This window comes from Diabrotica virgifera, chromosome 4 (genome assembly GCF_917563875.1).
Source record: "Diabrotica virgifera virgifera chromosome 4, PGI_DIABVI_V3a".
Classification (NCBI taxonomy): domain Eukaryota; kingdom Metazoa; phylum Arthropoda; class Insecta; order Coleoptera; family Chrysomelidae; genus Diabrotica; species Diabrotica virgifera.
In genome coordinates this window covers 30,114,790-30,137,683 of record NC_065446.1, presented here as the reverse complement: position 1 = coordinate 30,137,683, position 22,894 = coordinate 30,114,790, and the positions used below count along the sequence as shown (strand labels likewise).

The following is a 22,894-nucleotide window of genomic DNA, read 5'->3' as shown; positions in this document are numbered from 1 at the left end:
AAAATAAATCGAAATTAAAAAACATTTCATAACTACTAGTCAGTAACTAACCTGTAAGTACGAAGTAAAAATATGCTTAGCTGATCTTAATATTAACTCAGAAGCGGCAATGCTGTACAGGTACTCGAGTTGCCTAACTTTTGCTAACAAATGTGTAACTTTACCAAGGTATCTAATATTTATACCTTTATTGTGCAGTGCTTCCGATAATGTTGTACCATCCATTGGTGCAGACGAGTGGTCCAGGCAGTCACGAATCTAAAAATATACATTAGTTGTCATATTTGATAACATTATAAACAAATTTGCGACGTCACTTTTGTCAAAAAATTAATAATGAGTGGCTATGATTTTTAATTCTAAACATCTGTTCCTTATAATAATGTTTGAGATTGTTAAAAATAAAGATACTTTAGAGATAGTGCAAACACTCTTGACCACGGCGCAGTAGCCTTTACGTGAATTTTGACTACGCCTTCGCGCAGCTCAATGGTCAGGAGTGTTTGCAGCCGCTATACTCTTGAAAAAAAAAATCACATCTTTTGACAAACCTCGTACACAACTAATACGCCAGTCAATGGGAGCAAGAATAGGATATTACCTCCGAATTCTATCTTACTGCATGGATTTTAATGAAATTTTGGAAATAGCGTCTACTTATCTCCTAATTCAAAGTCTACCCTATGCCGATGTGTGCTTTTATCTTGGGAGGTTCCCACCCCTTCTCAGGGGTGGAAAATTTGTTGCTAAGATAACCACAGAATTCGCTAGAGAACCTAATTCTAAGCAAAAAGTGTTCTATAATTCTTTTTTGAAAACTCAATACCTTTTGAGTTATTCGTGGTTGAAAATTGGCCATTTTCATTGAAACAACACCTTTTCGAACGGTTTTTCGCAAATACCTTAAAAACTATGCATCTAACTAAAAAAACTATATAAAACATTTTTGTAGGTTATAAAAATACAAAGGAATGCTTGCCTTCACAAATCTTCCACTTATAATACAAAAAGAGATATGGTAGGCGAAAAGAGTTTGTTTTTTTGGTACATGCCCAAATTGGTGTATTCAACTTGGAATAACAGAGAAACGGTCGATTTTAGGTGTATAATGCTATGAATACCTTTTATAGTGCTTGAAACTACCTTTAAAATGAGCAATATTAAAGATCCATTTCGTTCAAACCAAGCGAGATATGCTGCAAACAAAATTGATAACTAATGTATTTTAAGAAAAAATGAGAAGTGATTTTAACCCTCATCCACCAGAATGTAAATGCATCGTTTTCCTTCTACAATACCTTTTAATATAGTGTTATTTCTATGTTCAAAAAGTTGGACGGGTTTAAAATGAATGGTTTAAAAAAAATAAGATCAAAATATAGAGCGCATTTTTAAATTTTCTTAAAAATCTTCCTTTTTCTCCATGTAACTTGAAATTGATAAGAGATACAGTCATGAAAAATAAAAATGAAATTTTTATCTAAAAGAACCCCACATTTTTGTGTGGTATCTTTTTTTCGTATCTTTTCGAGAAAAAGGAAGATTTTCAATAAAATTTAAAAATGCGCTGTATAATTTGATCTTATTTTTTTCAAAAACCGTTCATTTTAAACCAATCCAAATTTTTGGACATAGAAATAACACTATAATAAAAAGTATTGTGAAAGCAAAATGATGTATTTTAATTCTGATGGATGAGGGGTTAAATATACTTCTCATTTCTTCTTAAAATACATTAGTCATCAGTTTTTTTGTAGCATATCTCGCTTAGTTTGAATGTAATCGACATTTAATGTTGCTCATTTTAAATTCCTTTTCAAGCACTACAGAAGTTATTAGTATCATTATACACCTAAAATCGACCGTTTCTCTGTTATTTCAAGTTGAATACACCGGTTTGAGCAAGCACCAAAAAAAAACAAACTCTTCTCACCTACCATATCTCTTTTTGTATTATAACTAGATTTATGAAGGAAAAATCTCTTTGTTTTTTTATAAGGTACAAAATATTTTGTATAGTTTTTTTGTCAGATGCATAGTTTTTAAAGTATTCGCAAAAATCCGTCCGAAAAGGTGTAATTTTTCAATGAAAATGGCCAATTTTCAACCACGAATAACTCAAAAAGTATCGAGTTTTTAAAAAATAATTATAGAACAGTTTTTGCTTAGAATTAGGTTCTCTAGCCTCTTCCGTGGCTATTTTAACAAAAAAATGTTCACCCCCGAAAAGAGGTGATAACTACCCCCAAGACAAAAGCGTACATCGTCATAGGGTAGACTTTGTTTCTTAAGCTATTCCCTACTTACTGTGAAAATATCAAGTAAATCGATGTAGTAGGATGGAATTCGGAGCCAAATACCCTCATTCACTGCCCTATAATAAAATATGCAATAAATAATATTACATTACTTTTTTAAGATTTTAAAATTACTTAAATAAAATCTCCTTTATAAAATATAAAAATTTATATCATTGATCCATGTTAGAACATCCTGTAGGTATATGAATTATCAATCTAAATTTGTAGTCACTGTGGAGCTACAAATTTGTGCCGAATACATTTTTAATATCACTGACAGTTTTCCTAGTAGACTCCGTCCCGTTGTCACACCCTGTATAATTTAGTAAAAAAGTTTCAAGGAAAATGTTTTTATTAAATTTTGTGTGATTTGCAAAAGTCTTGAAGTTGTAAATGTTATTCTAATATGATTGCATGGTTTAATGTTATGTACATGAGGGCCAACGCGGTCCTGTTTTGTACGCGCCGATCAAGAACGTGCCTAGTAGTCCAAGAGACAGCGCTGAAAAATCTCTTTGAATTTACTAAAGCTAGATTTTTCACAGTTGATTACTGTGATTGTGTAGAGAAACATACTGCGGTCGGTCAAGCGAAACGTAGAACAGGGGTTACTGAGAGGGTATCAAAGTGCTTACGAAGGTAATTAAATCCATTTACTAAGACTGAAAATCAGTACACACATTCTAAATTGAATATAAATAAAAGTTATTATAGTATTATAGTCGGTCAGCTGTATGAAGGGAGAGAGCCGGTCGGTCGGCCCCAGTGAATGTACACTATATTTTGACCCACTTGTAAACTGCTTTATTTACAGAATTAGAAAAAAATGTAAAATACAAAAGTTATTCGATTTTTAAATTATGATTTTTTGACATATATATCGTACTAGTGACGTCATCCATTTGGGCGTGATGACGTAATCGACTATTTTTTAAAGGGGAATAGGGGTCGAGTACTAGCTCATTTGAAAGGTTATTCAATTCCCTATTCAGTAATATAAACATTAACATGATTCATTATACAGGGTTAATTAAAAAAATTTTAATTAAATTAATTGTTAAATTAATAATTCAAACAATGTTTTTGGACACCCTGTATAAATAATGATCTTAATGTTTATAGTACTGTATAGAGAATTGAATACCCTTTCAAATGAGCCAGCACACGACCGCCATTTTTAAGTTATTCATTTAAAAAAATAGTCGATTACGTCATCACGCCCAAATGGATGACGTCACTAGTACGATATATATGTCAGAAAAAGAATGTGTGTGTGTACTTTGTACGCACGTAAGAAGTTATACTTCTATGACATATTATGTGATTTTAACGAAATTGATATAATGTACTTTACACAGTTTATTTATATTTTATTTAAATATTAAACTAATTTTAATACTTACTACTTTCCAAAAAATTTTATTAAGACAATACCAAAAATTTAAAAAAATAAAAGAATAAAACGCACACAAACACATTGAAAAATGCCACAAAGAAAAAGTGATTTCTGAACGATAATAATTGTTGGCAAAAACTTTAAATACGCATTTTCTAAAAAAAAAAATTATATAACAAATATACTTACAATCATAAAATGCATAAAAAAATAAAAACTTGCATCGGGATTCGAACCCGCGAATTTGGGGGCGCTTTGATTCGTAATCGAAGCCTAGACTCACTCATCGAATTACACATTATTTGTAATGTGGAAAAATAGGGCAACTGAACGTTTTACTGTCTGACAGTTGTTCTGAATTTAATCAAATTATGTAGTTTGATTTTTGTGGAAGAAAATATTAAAATATAACAAGACAGTAAGAAAACAATATATTATATGAAGATTGGTAGAACTTTTGTTGGTAATCAAATTAAGTATGTAAATCAAAGCATTACATACCTACTAGATAAATAAATCTACGCCAAAAAATCATATTAATTTAAAAATCAGACCTAATTTCGGATTTCTCTCTAAAATCCCCATTCTTGCGAAAATAAATTTATTCCAACCTAATCCAAATGTATAATTGCAATATGATTATAATAAAAACTACTTACCAAATTAGAATGAGTTTTCCTTGTCCAAAATAGTCCAAAAGTCCAAAAATATATATGAAAACTATTTAAAAAGGCAGTATAACTATTAACTAACTTTTGTTTATTGTTTCTTTTCCCACAAATTTCAAAACGCAACTTCTTCTTTATGTGCCGTCTTCAACCGAAGGTTGGCGACCATCAAACGATAGGTTTCTCTGTTTTGTGCCGCATGTATTATGTTCGCAGCTTCTGGTATTTGAAACCATTCTCTCAAGTTTCTCAGCCAGGATTTCTTCTTCCTGCCCAAACCTCTTCTACCTTCAATCTTGCCAAAACGCAACAACCATAAATAATCAAACCACAGCTGTGCCACAGCCGCCATATTGAATAATTTTTGACATGTCCTTTGAACATCCAATCAGAACAAAGTTATAATGCGACTGCGCCCAGATTGAAGGTTTTAATTATATTAAAATTCACCCTCATATCGCGCCTAAAGAAGTATAACTTCAAAAATCATAATTTAAAAATCGAATAACTTTTGTATTTAACATTTTTTTCTAATTCTGTAAATAAAGCAGTTTACAAGACAGTCAAAATATGGTGAATAACCCTGTACATTCATTGGGGCCGACCGACCGGCTCTGTCCCATCATACAGCTGACCGACTATAATAACTTTTATTTATATTCAATTTAGAATGTATGTACTGATTTTCAGCCTTAGTAAATGGATTTAATTACCTTCACAGGAAAGCAACTTTGATACCCTCTCAGTAACCCCTGTTCTACGTTTCGCTTGACCGACCGCAGTATGTTTCTCTACACATAGGTCTGGATCCCGCGTATGAAAAAAAAGTTGATTAATAGCAAACTGAAAATTTGTTAATGTCTTAAGGGTGTCTAGTCGGACAAACTTTGATATATGGGAACACTGGAACAGGGGAAGTTTTAATTGTGGAACAGGTTAAAAATTTGAAACGGTCACACCACGAAAACGGCACATTTATTTTGTCCGACAGAACAGACTTAAACTCTCCGAACAGAGATTAAACTCTCATGCAAAAATCAGACTGCTATTTATCACCTGTCATAATTCCTGTCATTTGACATATTCTACATGTTCCACTCATTAAAACGCCCATTTGGTGATACATAGCAGTCTGATTTTTGCATGAGAGTTTAATCTCTGTTCGAAGAGTTTAAGTCTGTTCTGTCGGACAAAATAAATGTGCCGTTTTCGTGGTGTGACCGTTCCAAATTTTTAACCTGTTCCGCAATTAAAACTTTTCCTGTTCCAGTGTTCCCATATATCAAAGTTTGTCCGACTAGACACCCTTAAGCTATTAACAAATTTTCAGCTTGCTATTAATCAACTTTTTTTCATACGCGGGATCCAGACCTAACAATCACAGTAATCAACTGTGAAAAATCTAGCTTTAGTAAATTCAAAGAGATTTTTCAGCGCTGCCTCTCCGTCTGTAGGTTTTAAATGACAACGTCGCTTGTCATAAGCACTACACTGAAAACTACTCGTGATTCCGAGTATAGATGAATTACTTTTTAAACGTATACTTACGAAAGTAGGAATCTGAACAGTCAACAAAAATTCAGCGGCATCTTTGATCAGTTGTTTTTGTTTTGCCATGGGAGGATCGGAATTTGGACAATGTTTGATTCCGGGAGAAAATACATCTGGGTTAAATCTTATATCAAATTCTGTATCCTTGAGAGATCCTACAGCCATGGAAGCAGTTTTCACTATGTTTTTGGTGCTTTCTTCTACTATAAAATATATTAATTAATTAATGATAATTAGCGTCGATATTTTTTTCGGTGGCCATTGTTTCTGTTTTAAGATCAGTTTAGGAAAAGAGTTAGAAGTTAAAATTCATTAGTTAATACTCAAGTAAATTAACTACATACTTATAAAAAACTAAAAAAAAACTAGAGGTAGAGGTGCTTGCTGCACTCTCTGATTGAACTGGAATAATGATCCGGCTGTAGTTTCGTGTTGCAACGAAATTGAAAATGGTTATTCATTTTTGATTTACATGTTTACAACTTTACCGCGCTGAGCAGATGGGACGTGAATTATAAATTGTAAAATTCTCTCATCTTCCTTGGTGTCAGCATCCGTTATGGCTTGCAAATTGTAGAAGCCTCAGAGTTGTTACCAGAGAAGGTTCCCATTGTTTTCAATCTGGTAGGATGTAGAGTAACATTTTTGGATGTTGTTTTATGCGCTACTAGATTGAAAACTTAGTTTTTTGCTAGCAGCTGCCGCTAGGGCATCCCTGCCATTTCGTTCGTTGCAATCCGTGACTGCACGCCGGGGTTTGTCCTAGTTGGGTCAGAGAGAGCAGCATATGTGCCTCCTGATGAGAAACTAATAAGTTTCGAAACCGGTAGAGGTGCTTGCTGCACTCTCTGATTGAACTGGAATAATGATGCGGCTGTAGTTTCCTGTTGCAACGAAATTGAAAATAGTTATTCATTTTTTATTTTCATGTTTACCCTGATTGGAGTACGAAGGGAACCATTCTCGTTGGAACTTTACCGCGCTGAGCAGATGGGACGTGAATTATAAATTGTAAAATTCTCTCATCTTCCTTAGTCTCAGCATGCGTATGGCTTGCAAATTGTAGAAGCCTCGGAGGTGTAACCAGAGAAGGTTCCCATTGTTTTCAGTCTGGCGGGATGTAGAGTAACATTACGTTGTTTTATAGGCCATTGGATTGAAAACTTAGTCTTTTTCTAGCAGTTGCCGCTAGGGCATCTATGTCATTTCGTTCGTTGCAATCCGTGACTGCACGCCGGGGTTTGTTTTGGTTGGATCAGAGAGAGCAGCCTATGTGCCTCCTGATGAGAGACTAATAAGTTTCGAAACCGGTAGAGGTGCTTGCTGCACTCTCTGATTGGACTAAAATATGATGCGGTTGTATTTTCGTTTTGCAACGAAATTGAAAATGGTTATTCATTTTTAATCTAAAAATATTTAATTTGTGGCTATTAATACTGTTGCGTTTCAGGTAATATTCATAAAAAATTTTAACTTCAGTTTGATTAGTTTTTATATATTTCAACATTGAATTTACATCATATAGTAGCCACCAAAAAAATTATATAACGCTTGTTTGCAAAATTATTTATTGTACACTCATAGATATACATATTTCTGAAAAGATCCGATGTTTTATATGACATACCGCGGTATACTACTAATTGTACTATACAGAGTGCTGACAGGAATAAGAAAAAAGTTAATAATATATTATAGTACAGTTCGAGACTACAGTATTATATTTAACGATAAAACAACAGCGGTATTAAAATGAAGAGGTATTACGTTCAAGAAAATACCCCGAAGTAGTGAAAATCGTAAAAATACGAAAACAGGTGTACTCCATCTTATTGTTCAGAGCAAAATATGTGGAAAGAGAGGTCCCAGTCGAAGGATATCATGGCTTCATAACCTACGTGAGTGATTTACATGATACGGAGAGATGAAGAACAACCTCAAAAGAATATTTCAGGGGAAGAGATTTGGATCACATGAGGTTAGTACAAAATATGAGCTGTATTTTGAAGATAAATCCATATCGTTAATAAAGTAATTTTGCAACAGGCGGAGAGTATGAGTGTACCCGTTTTTTATTAATTAGTTCCAGAACTTGTCTGGAAGACACTGGAACTCTTGTTCCAGTGTCTTAAGACCAAGTCTCTACAACGCTATGAATGAGTTAAGAATTCCAAAAAACTCATATTATGATAAAAGTGACAATGGCGAAGATGATATCAGCAGTAAAAATTCAAAACGACGCGTCAACCCCATTTGAAATACATAGGAGGTTAAGGCAGGGAGATGCGCTGGCGTGTCAACTTTTTAATGTAGCATTAGAAAAGGTCGTACGAGACGCTAATATAGATAGCAGGGGAACAATATTCAATAGATCTGTCCAAATTCTAGCATATGCAGACGACGTGGACATTATAACAAGAACCAGAGCGAGAACTGCGGAAATCCTAACCAATCTAGTAGCAGCAGCAGAACGAATGGGGTTACATATAAATCGAAATAAAACCAAATTCATGACGACTAACACAAACACAAGAGCTGGAAATGTTGACGCAGATCTAATCATCAATGACCAAAACTTCGAAGCGATCAAAGAGTTCATATATCTAGGGACATCGGTTAACCCCAAAAATAACACATCAGGGGAAATAAAAAGACGAATAATAACAAACGTCTGTCTCAAAAAACTCGTATAAGGCTGTATAGATCATTGATAGTCCCCGTTCTCACATATGGATCAGAGGCATGGACGCTAACTAAAACAGATGAATCCGCTCTATCGATTTTTGAAAGAAAAGTGCTACGCAAGATATTCGGAGCAGTTTGTGAGAACGGAATATGGAGGCGTAGATATAACTTTGAACTGCAGAATATCTACAAGCATACGTTTGGTGGAAAAGATATTATCACTATAATTAAGCGAAACCTCCTGCAGTGGGCAGGGCATGTAGCCCGGGCCCCTGAATGAGAAGACGGGGTAGACCAAAGCTGAGGTGGATGGACGGGGTAACACAAGATGCCGAGAAGATCGGAGTCGGCAACTGGAAAATTTATCTAGTGAAAGGTTATAAGCAACTACTACTTACGCTCAAGTTTGCTACCATCCGTTATACTTTCAACAATTTTCTTAGCTTCTGCATCTTCTAATTGACTTTTCTTCTCTTCAGAATTGTCCTTTTCTGTATCATTATCTTTAGTTATTTCTTCGGTTTCTTTATTATCTTTACTGGCATCATCCTTTTTGGTTTCTTCTATGGCTTTGACATTTTCATCGTGCTTTTGCTTTTCTTCGGTCTTTTTCAAATTCAACTGTTGCAAATGATAGGCTGCATACTTAATGAACATCATATAGCGCGAATCCACAAAGCTGTCGATGAGTTCCTGCCTCAAACAACAAAGTTTATGTTTATGTTCAATTGGGAATCCAAACAGGTTAACATCGCGACTCAACTCTTCTCCTTCCACTGAAAAGTAATTGTTTTATCAGTTATCAAAGAATAAATATACAGGGTGTAACAAAAATGCAGGTCATAAATTAAATCACATATTCTAGGACCAAAAATATTTCGATTGAACCTAAATTACCTTAGTACAAATGTACACATAAAAAACGTTACAGCCCTTTGAAGTTATAAAATGAAAATCAATTTTTTTCAATATATCGAAAACTGTTAGATATTTTTTATCGAAAATGGACATGTGGCATTCTTATGGTAGGAACATCTTAAATTATAGGGACATTTGTGCACCCCATAAAAATTTTATAGGGGTTTTGTTCTTTTAAACCCCCCCCCCCCCCCCCAACTTTTGTGTACGTTTCAATTAAATTATTATTGTGGTAACATTGGTTAAACAAACACAATATTTTTAAAACTTTTTTTGCCTCTTAGTACTTTTTCGATAAGCCAGTGTTTATCGAGATATTCTGAATATTTGTCGAATCTACCACATATTTGTATATGGTTAAGTACGATTAGAGAGACCTGTTAATATCTGAAAGTTTATTTTATAATTTACATTTTTAAGTATATTTTGAAACATTTTAAAAAAGAAGCCAAATCTCGATAAAAGGTCGCTTATCTAAAAAATACTAAGAGGCAAAAATTTTTTAAAAATACTGTGTTTAACTAATGGTACCACAATATTAGTTTAATGAGAACGTACACAAACATTTGGGGGAGTTTAAAGGAACAAAACCCCCATAAAACTGACTTATCGAAAAAATACTGAGAGGCAAAAAAGTTTTTAAAACATTGTGTTTAACTAATGTTATCACAATAATAATTTAATTGGAACGTACACAAGAGTTTGGGAAGGTTTAAGGGAGGATAAAATTTTTATGGGGTGTATAAATTTCACTAGTATTTTTTTCTAAGATACTCCTGCTATAAGAATGCAACATGTCCAGTTTCAATAAAAAATCTCTAATAGTTTTCGATATATTGAAAAAAATCGATTTTCATTTTGTAACTTCAAAGGGCTGTAACTCTTTTTAGATGCACATTTGGACTAAGGTAAGTTAAGTTTGATCGAACTATTTTTGGTCCCAGAATATGTGTTTTAATTTATGACCTGCATTTTTGTTTGATGTCTCAAATTTCCTAAACCACTGGTCCGATTTGAGTCATTCTTTTAGTATGTTATAGCCTAATTATTTAAGAATATCTTTGTAATAATATTATTGCTAGACAGGTAAATATCATTTTATACCGGGTGTACCAATCATACTGTGTTTTTTTCTTAAAGTTTAAAACACCCTGTGAAATATTCTAGCATATGTAAAATATTAAAATTAATACTCGTTTGTAGACTTCTTTCTTAATATTTTCCTTTTTGATTTATTTACTTATGTGAGATAATAAAAAAGTTATGTGCGTTAACATCTATCCATGTTTTTCATCAATAAATCCTCATATTAGGGGAGGAAAGTATAATAAATTTGCAGTTACTCGAGCGTTATGGGGACCTATTGGATTTTGAAGAGTATGTGCTAAAATCAGAAAAAGGTTAAGTTAAGTTTTCCATTTGAAACAATCAATTTTCTCCGATTATAGCGCTATCTATCCATAATTCGAAAAATGTGTCGAATAAAAGTTGCTTATTTTTACGTAAAGAATCCAAACCTGCAATAAAAATGGGGGGCTCCTATTTAAGATTTTAAATTAAATCCCCCACCACACCTCCGTGGGGGCTCGTGACACCCCACCGAGAGGGCTGGGGGATAAATTAAAAATTTTGAATACGAACCCTGCGATATTTCGCGAAATGAACATTAGATCGTAAAACTGCCAAATACACCTATTCAATATTTTTCAAAAATCAAGCGAATGGCACCAAACACGACCCCCCACGGAGGTAGGGTTAAAATTTTAAATAGGAGCCCCCAATATTTATTGCAGTTTTGGATCCTTGACATAAAAATAAGCAACTTTTATTCGCAACATTTTTTCAATTTTTGGATATATGGCGCTATAATTGGAAAAAACGATTGGTGGAAATGGAAAATGAATTAAAAAATGGAGAGTCCCACACTTTATGGAAAACTTAACTTAACCTTTTTTGGTTTTAGCAACCACTCTTCACAATCCAATAGCTCCCCATAACGCTCGAGTAACTGCAAATTTAGCATACTTTCCTCCCCTACTATGAAGATTTATTGATTAAAAACATGGCTAGTTGTTAAAGCACATAACTTTTTTATTTTCCAACATAAGCAAATGAATCAAAAAATAAAATGTTAACAAAGCCTAAGTCTACAATCGAGTTTTCATTTTAATATTTTATATATGCTAGAATATTCCACAGGGTGTTCCGAACTTTAAGAAAAAAACACAGTGTGATTGTAACACCCGGTATAAAATGACATTTACCTGTCTAGCAACAATATTATTACACCGATATTCTTAACTAATAAGGCTATAACATACTAAAAGAATCACTCAAATCGAACAACAGGTTTAGGAAATTCGAGACATCAAACATGTCCCATTTTTAAGGTGTTCGGCTAATTTTGCCGGTGTGTGTAGTTCGATTCCCAAAAGTTTAAAAATAGTTGTCTATGGAACTTTTCTTGAAATAGTCAAGTTATCTATATAAAATGAAAATGAAGGACAGTGAATATTGCATTATATTTCAGATGCGACCATTATCCCCTTTCCCCTTACGTATGTTTCACGCTTTTGGGATGTTCAGAGAGGCTTAGCTTCAGATAAGCTTATTTAAAAAAAAAAACACTGATGGCGTAATGTCCAACACATATACAGAGTGAATTTTATGTATAGATACCCTCAATGATCTCGGAAACGGCTTGCACGATTTTTATAGATTTTGGTGGTTAGGGGTTTTCTAATGCAGCCGATATTATAGTGATAATTACATTGTTGTCAGATCTTCTGTTTTTCTGGAAATCTAATAAACTTTCTTATTTCAAACGGAACACCCTGTATATTTTTTGCGTTTTGAGGTCCTTAAGAAATACTGATTATTTTTCATGTTATATTCCCTATACCTAAATGCCATAATTTCGGAGTTATTGCTACATTTATTTAAAAAAAAATTTAAACAAATTAGAAAAATCAATTTTTTCGGCCCATGTAGACATTATTTTACGTTCTTTCGATCATTGGGAACAAAAAAGGTCTTTTGTAATTTTTCTCTAAAGTTAATCGTTTTTGAGTTATAAACAATTTAAAACTGAAAAAAATCGAATAATGGATGTTCAAGGTTCAAAAACACTAGTTATTTATGAAACAGTTCGTGAAGTATGCTTTTTGCGAACGCACGCGATTTTTAGAGCACGAGCGACAACTGAGCGAGTGCTATACATCGCATAAGTTCGCAAAAAGTACTTCACGCACAGTATCATACAATATTTTATCTACGATAAACAAATAAAAAAACTGTAACTCTTCGTCCCTGGAATTCATTTCTATTCTACAATTTTTAGAACTTTGACATTTAAAAATCCTAACTACTTTCAAACCACAAAACTGTCAAAAATTTTGTTGTAAGTCATTGCTCATATTGTCATCACCATGACAACGCGAACGTTAAGGATATTTGATTATATGAAAGTGTGCGAAAAAATCCATTGAAAGTGTGCGAAAAAGTAAATCCCATTTAAAATACATTGTTACTTCACGCACACTTTAAACCCTTCACGTACTGCTATCTATAATGACAGTTTTCACAAACTAAAAACTTATACATAATATGACATAGAGTAGATAAAGTATTATTTTTGAAACTGCGGAATACAAAAATTCAAGCTAAAGCCTTCTTCTAGGGGCTCGCTACAAAATTTGTTGGCACGTTTTATTCTAAAACATTGCTTTTTAATAATTGTTAATGAAGCGCATATGAGGACGGGCGATCGGGCTGCATTAACAACTAAAAAACAATATTTTAGAATGAAACAAGCTCAAATTACTTATCGGTAACGGTAACTGATAAAATAAGGCTTGAACTTGAATTTATGTACTTCGTAGTTTCAAAAATAATAATATTTTTGATTTGTGTTTTTGAACCTTGAAAAGCGTCATTATTTGATTTTTTCAGTTTTAAATTGTTTATAACTCGAAAACGATTAACTTTAGAGAAAAATTACATAAGAACTTTTTTGTTCGCAATGGTCCAAAGAACGTAAAATAATGTCTATCCGGGCCGAAAAAATTGATTTTTATAATTTGGTTAACAATTTTTTTAAAATAAATGTAGCAATAACTCCGAAATTATGGCCTTTAGATATAGGGAATATAACATCAAAAATAATCAGTATTTCTTAAGGACTTCAAAACGCAAAAAATATACAGGGTGTTCCATTTGAAATAAGAAAGTTAATTAGATTTTCAGAAAAACGGAAGATCTGACAACAATGTAGGTATCACTATAATATCGGCCGCATTAGAAAACCCCTACCTACCAAAATCTATAAAAATTGTGAAAGCCGTTTCCGAGATAATTGAGGGTTTCCATACATAAAACTCACTCTGTATAGCAATTGGTGGTCATTCAAAAATTAAAATTGACACGTGTTTTTTTAAAAGTCGCTCTGTTTCTCAAATACTGAATGTTAGTGATGTAACGAATGTCATTTTTTGAACATTCGCGAATACAAATGCGAATGCGAATATCTGTTACCGACATTCGCGAATGCGGATGCGAATATTCAGTTTTTTTTTAAATTTGTTTCTATTTTTGTAATGTTTCCTAAATTTATAATGAAAAGTTAATTGATACTTAGTGTAAATCAATCTGCTTAAGCTTTATTATATAATACCAAATAATAAAAAAAGGTAAAGGCTGATAACGTGATTATACAAGGTTAAGTTCTATCTATCTATTGCCCGTCATTTGTCCATTCTATTTTTGTAATGTTTCCTAAATTTATAATGAAAAGTTAATTGATACTTAGTGTAAATCAATCTGCTTAAGCTTTATTATATAATACCAAATAATAAAAAAAAGTAAAGGCTGATAACGTGATTAAACAAGGTTAAGTTCTATCTATCTATTGCCCGTCATTTGTCCAAAGTTGAACGTAGGCCTCCCCCTTATTTTTCTACTCTTCTCGGTTCAGTGCTAATGCTGTCGATCTGGTCCCTGCGTATCTTTTTAGGTCATTCGACCCTCTCGTCTGTGGTCTGCCCCTTCCTCTTTTGTAGTCCCAAGGTCTCCAGTCAGTTATCGCTTCATTCCATCTTCCGTCTCTTTGTCTGCTGTTGTGTCCTGCATATTTCCATTTGAGAGTAGCTGCATGTTTGAGGTTAAGTTACCTTTTCTTAATAAAAAAAGATGAGAAGTGAATAGATTTTGATTTTATTAACCTAATATTATCTTAAAATTTTTTTTTCTGGTTTTCATATTCGCAAAACATTCGCACAAATTTCGCGAATGCGGATGCGAATGCGAATGTGCAAAAACATGCGAATATTCGCGAATGCGAATACGAATATTCGTTACATCACTACTGAATGTATCCCATAGATTTGCACCATACATCATAATGTATCATTTATTGTACGCATCATTTATATTTGTAATTACTTACATTTTAAGAAATTGACATCTGGCGGAAAAGTCCTCAACAAATCTAAAATATAATATCTTCCATCATTCCCGATAATACCTTTACATTCCACACTTGAACATAACTCTACAGATTCACCCTTTTCATTTATAACATGATGTGGAAGTATCTTCAATTGTTGGCCGGCTTTGTTTAACTAAAAAAATAAATACTTAAAAATATGTCCACAATAAACCAGAAATATACAGTGTTGGCAATACGTTAATTAAAGTATTGAAAGAGGAAGAAAAAGAGTTACAAATATTGAAGTGAGACAGCACCAAAAGCTTTTACATAGGTTCTGTAGTAGATTACACTTTTGTTCTATGTTTGATTCATCATCATCATCAATAGCGTTACAATTCTTCGTGAGCCTTTGCTGCGTTTACTATTGCCTTCCATGTTTGTCGGTCCTGTGTCACTATTTCCCATTGTCTCACTCCCATTTTCTCCAAATCTTCTCTGACTGCATCTTTCCACCTTTTTCTAGGCCGTCCTACCAACCTTCTCCCATCTGGCCTTTCCCAAAACACATTGTTTATAAGGCGATTGTCGTTACTCACATGCCCTGCCCATCTGAGTCTATTTGCCTTTATATATTTGACTAGATTTTCCTTTCCGAGAGAGACTCGTTATTGTATCTGCGTCTCCATTCGTTTATCACGCTATCTCTGCAAGAACCATACCTATATCATTCGAAGGATTTTACGTTTCCACTCAAACAATTTATGTACTTCTCTTTTTGTTAGCGTCCATGTTTCGCTTCCATACGCGACTGCTGGCCGTATTATGGTCTTATATACCTGGGTTTTTGCACCTCATGAGAGAAGTTTTGACTTCATTAGATGTTTCATTGCAAAGACAGATCTGTTTCCTGTCATTATTCGCGTTTCAACTTCTCGCGAGATAACTTCAATGTATACTAAAATTGTGCATGTATCAAAAGTGTATTCTACCATGGTTAGTGATGACCAAAGCTTAGATTATAGGCAAAATGCCTTTTTTATTTTGCCTATTCTAGGTGTTTTTTGTGCACATTTTGCCTTTTTTCTAGTTGTGCCTTCTTGAAGCGAAACTTCTACACTGGTGTTGTATTAATTATAATTAATTAATTATTATATAAATATAAAGCAGATCGTCACAAAATTAGCAATACAAAATACTTGGAGAGTCCATTTACTCAACGAGGGGATAATACAACATGTTTATCACCTGTGAAACAACTACAGTAATGATGATAGTGCTTGAAAAACACGTGGTGAATCTATAGATGATTCAAATAAATACACTCGCCGGCACAAAATTCCACCACCCAAAATTTTTTATTAAGTTTGACAATCTATAACTTTATTATTTGTACTCCGATTTTCAAGATTCTTGCACCAGTTTGTAGGTACATGTATTGATGTCGTTTGTTATTATTCCGGTAACAAAAAGTTTTTGCTTAGATGGCATTATACGGGGGTGAATGGAAGCGTTGTAATTTCTCCTAAATTTAAAAAATTCTGTGGAAAAATTGGAGGGCTGATTTTATTTCATACTCCTTTTATATTATCCTGGAGGTATCACTAAGGTTTTGTTTTTTGAATTATTCGAATATCTCTTTTCTTGTAAGAACTGTAAATAAAAACACTGCTTTGAAGTTTTACTTAATTAAAAATATCAAACGCACTAAAATTAACAAAAGAAAATTATCAACAAAACAATTCAATAGCGGGTATGTCCACCTCTTGCAGCAACGACTGCTCGCAATCTGTTTAGCGTCGAATAAAGATGTGTTATCCTTGCCTGGGGAATAGCCCGATATTCCTCTACCAGGGCCACAACTGTACCAAATTTTCTGGAGGTCTAGGGTGACGGCGAATAGGTTTTTTAAATTCATCCCATAAATGCTCAATAGGATTGAGATCTGGGCTGCATGCGGGCCATTTTAATATTATCAATCCAACCTCTATTTTACGAGTCAATTCGTGTTTTTATTTACAAAAATAGTACAGCTCTTACAAGAAAAGAAATATTCGGGTAATTCAAAAACAAAATTTTAGTGATGCCTCCGGGATAACATGACAGGACTATGAAGCCAAAATCAGCTATTCCATTTTTCCACAGAATTTTTTTTAAGTTACGAGAAAATACAACGCTTCCATTCACCCCTGTATAATGCCATGCAAACAAAATTTTTTGTTACCGGAATAATACCAAACGATAGCAATACATATACCTACAAACTGGTGCAAGAATCTTGAAAATCGGAGCACAAATAATCAAGTTATAAATTGTCAAAAATCAAAAATTTTGGGTGGCGGAATTTTGTGCCGGTAAGTGTAGGAGTCTAAAATGTTGAAAAATATGTATAATGCGCAATAAAAAAAAATTAAATATATTAATTATTAATTTATCCCTTTAATACTTACCAAATCCAAATACTTTGCATGTGTCAGAACAGTTTTTCCAAAATCAATGGATCCGTACACCACCGACTGTTCCTGTTCTCTTTCTAAAATTCCCGGAATAATTGACTGTGCTGTCACTCTGTAGCCTCTATAGTCAATTACGACCGTTCCAAGTGTGTAAAGACCAGGCAAATCTACTGCGCTGTAGACACGTACTCCTTGTAGATCATTTCTCTAAAAAGGTTAAAAAAATTAAATATATACCGAATATACTCTATCTACTGATGCTTTTAACAATGTGTTGAAAAACGATTTATATGAGTATGTACTAATAACCTTAATAAAAATACAAAAGATCAAACAAGACACCTTTAATATATAGTACGATACAAAAACTTTAATGCAATAATGATCAACTCCCTTCTATACGCTGATGATATATGTAGTTTTAATCACAGGCACAGTAGAGAAAATGAAAAAACTAATAGACATTTGGCAAAAAGAGATACAGAGTTTCAAAAAATGAATCTCAATAAAACAAAACTTATCATAATAAACTAAGATGAGAAAAAAGAAAGGAATATCAATATAATAGTAAAGGAACAAGTAATAGAACAAGTATCTGCTTTTGAATATTTGGAAAATACACTTGCGATCATAAAAAGCGGGTAACTCGACGAATTATTAAGTTAGATGTCTCGAATTTTCTAAACCTGTTGTCCGATTTGAGTGATTTTTTTAGTATGTTATAGCCTTATTCTCTAGCAATATCGCTATAATAATATTGTTGCTGGACAGGTAAATTGTCATTGTATACCGGGTGTAACAATCATACTGTGTTTATTCCTCAAAGTTCGGAACACCCTGTGGAATGTTTTGGCATAGATAAAATATTGAAATTAAAACTCGATTGTAGCCTTAGGCTTTCTTAACATTTTCTTTTTTGTTTTATTTGTTTTTGTTGGATAATAAAAAAGTTAGGCACGTTAACAACTAACCATGCTCTTCATCAATACAGGGTATTTCTAAATAAGTGCGACAAACTTTAAGGGGTAATTCTGCATGAAAAAATATTGACAGTTTGCTTTATAAACATATGTCCGCAAATGCTTCGTTTCCGAGATACGGGATGTTTAAGTTTTTCTTACAAACTGACGATTTATTTATTGCTCTAAAGCCCGTAGGGATATGCAAATGAAATTTGGTAGGTTTTAAGAGACAGTTATTTTGCATTTTTTGACATACAATTAATAATTCTACATTCACCATTGGCGTGCATACGGGTATAAACATTTTAGATACATCCCGTATGCACGCCAATGGTGGATATAAAATTCTTAGTTGTGTCAAAAAATGCGCCATAACTACCTCTTAACACCTATCAAATTTCATTTGCATATATCAACCGGTTTTAGAGCAATAAATAAATCGTCAATTTGTAAGAAAAAATTCAACATCCAGTATCTCGAAACCGAAGAATTTGCAGCCATACGTTTATAAAGCAAACGGTAATTATTTTTTCATGCATAATTACCCCTTAAAGTTTGTCGCACTTATTTAGAAACACCCTGTATTGATGAAGAACATGGTTAATAAGGATTAGGGCACTAAGGATTAGAAGAATGAAGAAGAAACTGATAAACTTTCAAATTTATTTAGATGAAACTAAGGGACACCAACATTATTGTAATACCTTGTAATCTTTTTCTCATAGGCATCTTTCAGTGTGTCAGAGTTTTTAGAGTTCTTTCTAACGCATTAAAAAAGGCACGTCCGTGATTACAGACATTTATAACATTTATTCTAGTTGTCGATAGATGGCACTATAATCGAAAAAAAATTATTTACGAATTATATATAATATATCTACGAATATAATCTGTACAATTTATAAGACTATACAAATCAAAGAAGATACCACTTTATAAATGCAATAAACACAATTGATTTGTTTTTATGCCAAATTGCAAATAAAATGTGACAACTGTCAGATTTAACTAAAATGTCATGTTAGAATAAATCTTATAAATGTGTATTATCACGGACTTACCTTTTTTTCTATCATTTGTGACGCACTGAAAAAGGTTATGAAAAGGACCATAGGTAATATTTTTTTGGGAGGTGGGAAATTGTAGATAATCTTACCGGAGCAACAAAAGCAGCAGCATCGCCTCCTAACTCCTTATAATGGTCTCTTACGTCAAATCCAAGCGAAAAGAATATATTATTCCAAATAAACATCTGCATTTTAGCTTCTTCCCCTGGATTGATGGCCATTACATTTCCGTCTATGACAGCCATAGCACCTCTGGTAGCAGCGGCAACAAAATCACTGTGCACTTTAAAAATAGCACGTTCTCGTAGAAGTCTTTCAGGCAAGGTTTTTCTTGGAAGTTCGCGGGTTGTTTGGAGTTCTTCGTTCCAGTCTCTCGTTTGGCCTGGAATGTGTTCCTCGTATCCCAATTTTGAAGAAAATGCTGAAATTTAAACAAAATTCGGTATATTTTACGTTAAAATTAAGACTGTAGGCGCAAATATTTTACTGATATCCCTACTTTTTCTGTCTTTACACGGCAAATTACGTGTAGTAAAATTCTCACTGGTATGGATAAGTAAACATTACTTGACAATGACATCATTAACTTAAAAGAGATGGCTTTTGAATGTTCTTGGATAACTGTTACTTGTATAATTGCCTTAATTAATTCAGTTAATTAATATGATAATTTTTTGACTAACTATATGTTCAGTGATTGTAATAATTTATATACTGTACAACAAAAACTAATACTCAATCGAGAAAAGAGCAAAAGAGCAAAAGTGATTTTTTAATAATATTATATTGTTACTATGGAACGCTTACAATTTTGAACATCTTTAACAAGAAAATACTTGGATCACAGAATATTTCCTGGTGTATTCTCTGCTTGGATCTTCCATAAATAATAAACAATAAATAACTTTTTATTAAGTTCACGTCTTAAATCAATTATTTATCAAATACACTATCAATATTATTTAATCAACAACTCAAAATATTCCCGATGCCATGTCAAATATTTAAACTGTCACTGTCTTGTCACCATATTCTATTCGACTCAGTGCGTTGTATGACAAAGATAGCGAATGTTCGATTTGGAAAATATCACCACGGACATAGTGTCCATTTTTTTCGAATCCTGAAAAAACTAATAAATATTTTTTTAAAATTTAAACGCAGAATGAAAGACTAAATTATTATCGAGGGCCGAAAGTCCCTTAGAATAAATAAAAAGTTTCTTTTGAATGAGATATTTGAAATTAAAAATCACACTACATTTTCTCTTAGTTTTTCACCCCTGTAACTTATTAAAATAAACATTATAGAAGTTTTCAGGGACTTTCGGCCCTCGGTAAGAACGTAATCTTTCATTCTGCGTTTAAATTTTTCAAAAATACTTATTAGTTTTCTCAGGATTCGAAAAAAATGAATCCCATTTAAATAGCGTTGGAGCCGAAACTTTGTACCGATCCCCTTAAGAACATACTATACAGAGTGGTTCTGAATTGTACAAAAAGGAACAGTAGATTCCACAATTTAAAATATTACGGTTTAAGCCAACTTGCTTTAGTAAAATGTTGACATTTAGAAAGATGATACAAGGTGTTAAAGTTGAAATTGAAAATTTTATTTTTTCTATAACTTTCATGTTTGTGGACCTTTATGTATAAAAATTTATAGCTGGGAGCTTTTGTGTATGAAGATGCATACTTTGATGTAGCTGATAGAGGACACCACATATGTGGCATAACTTTTTGCTCTTAAAGTTAGCGCTATTTGTGTAACAAAAAAATTAAAGATGCAGTATTTCAACAAAAAAAAAAAGAAATACCTCTTAATAACCTTTACGCTCAACAGTTTTCGAGATATTCGCTTTTTACAAATCAGCTGCACAAAGGAAAATATACAAAAACATAAGTACTTCTGAATCGAGGCCATGAGAGCCAGAGTGGCTTAACTGATTTTAACATTACGTTACATAATCAAAGAAAATGATCAGAAGCTAACAATGTCCAATTGCTTTAGTAGTTTTATGTTGACCAAGAATCATTATTGGTCAACATACAATTACTAAAACAATCGGGACATAGCTTCTGATCATTTTCTTTGATTATGTAAAGTAATGTTAAAATCAGTTAGGCCACTCTGGCACCCATGGCCTCAATTTTGGTGAGAAATATCTTTAACTACTCGTGAAGTTAATAGTTTCCGAAATATTAAAGAAAAAATAGTATACACTATTTTTTTTACCTACATCAGTAGGATAATTAATAAAATGTTATAGGTTTTGACATCAAAGAGTTTACGCTTTATATTAAAGTCATAATAAAATATAGTTTATCTACCAATCAAATTAACCTTTTTGCAAAAGTAAGCGTTCAATGTATCCACCATTTTCTGCAATGTATTTATCAATATGTTCGTCAAAAGATCGCTTCATATTACAGACCATCATTGGTTCAAAGTAAATTACTGCAGTACTTTCTTTCCAGAGTTAGTTGCGAGTGTTTACGGGATTCTTTTAAAATGTAGATCGAGAGCTTAAAGACCAGACACCTCTTCAAAATCAGTCAGAGTCACTCATTTATCAACTTTCTTGTCTCGAACTTGATGGGCAGTATATAGGGCAAACATCGCAGTGGTTGAAACAAGGAATAACGAAGCACAAAAGTGATTGCAAAACACAGAAAAATTATAGTGCAGTAGCACGCCATTTCATCGCAACAGAACAGACATTTAATTTATCAGATATCAAGATCTTAGATACAGAAAATAATTATAAAAAAAGATTATTTCCCGAAATGTACCACATAAACAAAAAAAAATTGAATTCATTATAAAACAGATACCAGCAGGTTGAGCGACATTTATTGCAATATTTTAAGATTCTAAAAATAACCAAATATTTAACATGGATAATGGAACTCTTAGCCCTTACCACATGTGAAAAAAAATCACTCAGTCGTCGTATGGTCGTCTCGTGAAAAGGACAATGTGTAGTTCTGAGCTAAATTAATTCTTATACATAACATACAAAATTTGTTAAGTTATATTATTGTAATGGCATGTTTGTATCTTTCACTTGTTAGTTAATTTTGTAGTTTGTTCCTGATAAAGATGAAAAAATAAATAGTCATCGAAATATCGAATTCAACAGAAATAAATGTAGTTTCAACATAATGATTGCAGAATTGCAGACCGCAATTCCCCATAGAGATATTTATAATGATAAGGAAATTAAAACTTACTGTCTTCTGCCCTGATGGCGTCCAAAGTATGATCCATAGTGGGGGCAGTCCAGGCATATAACTGATAAGGAGTGGCTACCCTTTCAAAAGGATGTCGCTGACTTCTTTTTTTCTGAAGCGTTGCAAAGTTTCTTTTGAACTGTGGCGAAATCTGGTTAAGAAGTTCTATCAGTGAGTGGCACAAATGACTAGGAGAAGCTGCTTTTGGGTTAAATTCTTCAGCACTTGATCTA

General features: G+C 33.0%; 1 protein-coding gene across 2 annotated transcripts in view; it reads right to left on the bottom strand.

The window, feature by feature from the left end:
* LOC114349370 (clustered mitochondria protein homolog) overlaps positions 1 to 22,894 on the bottom strand; it is a 71,561-nt gene that overhangs the window by 20,775 nt on the left and 27,892 nt on the right. Inside the window, exons 5-11 of one of the 2 annotated variants that reach the window (XM_028299721.2) lie at positions 22,662 to 22,891; positions 19,518 to 19,849; positions 17,394 to 17,606; positions 14,962 to 15,136; positions 8,999 to 9,376; positions 5,913 to 6,118; positions 52 to 258 (exon numbers count right to left, since the gene is read on the bottom strand). In XM_028299721.2, the coding sequence (XP_028155522.2) occupies positions 52 to 258; positions 5,913 to 6,118; positions 8,999 to 9,376; positions 14,962 to 15,136; positions 17,394 to 17,606; positions 19,518 to 19,849; positions 22,662 to 22,891 (1,741 nt within the window). The remainder of the gene's footprint in view (positions 1 to 51; positions 259 to 5,912; positions 6,119 to 8,998; positions 9,377 to 14,961; positions 15,137 to 17,393; positions 17,607 to 19,517; positions 19,850 to 22,661; positions 22,892 to 22,894) is intronic. The other variant, XM_028299722.2, reaches the window with a different exon arrangement.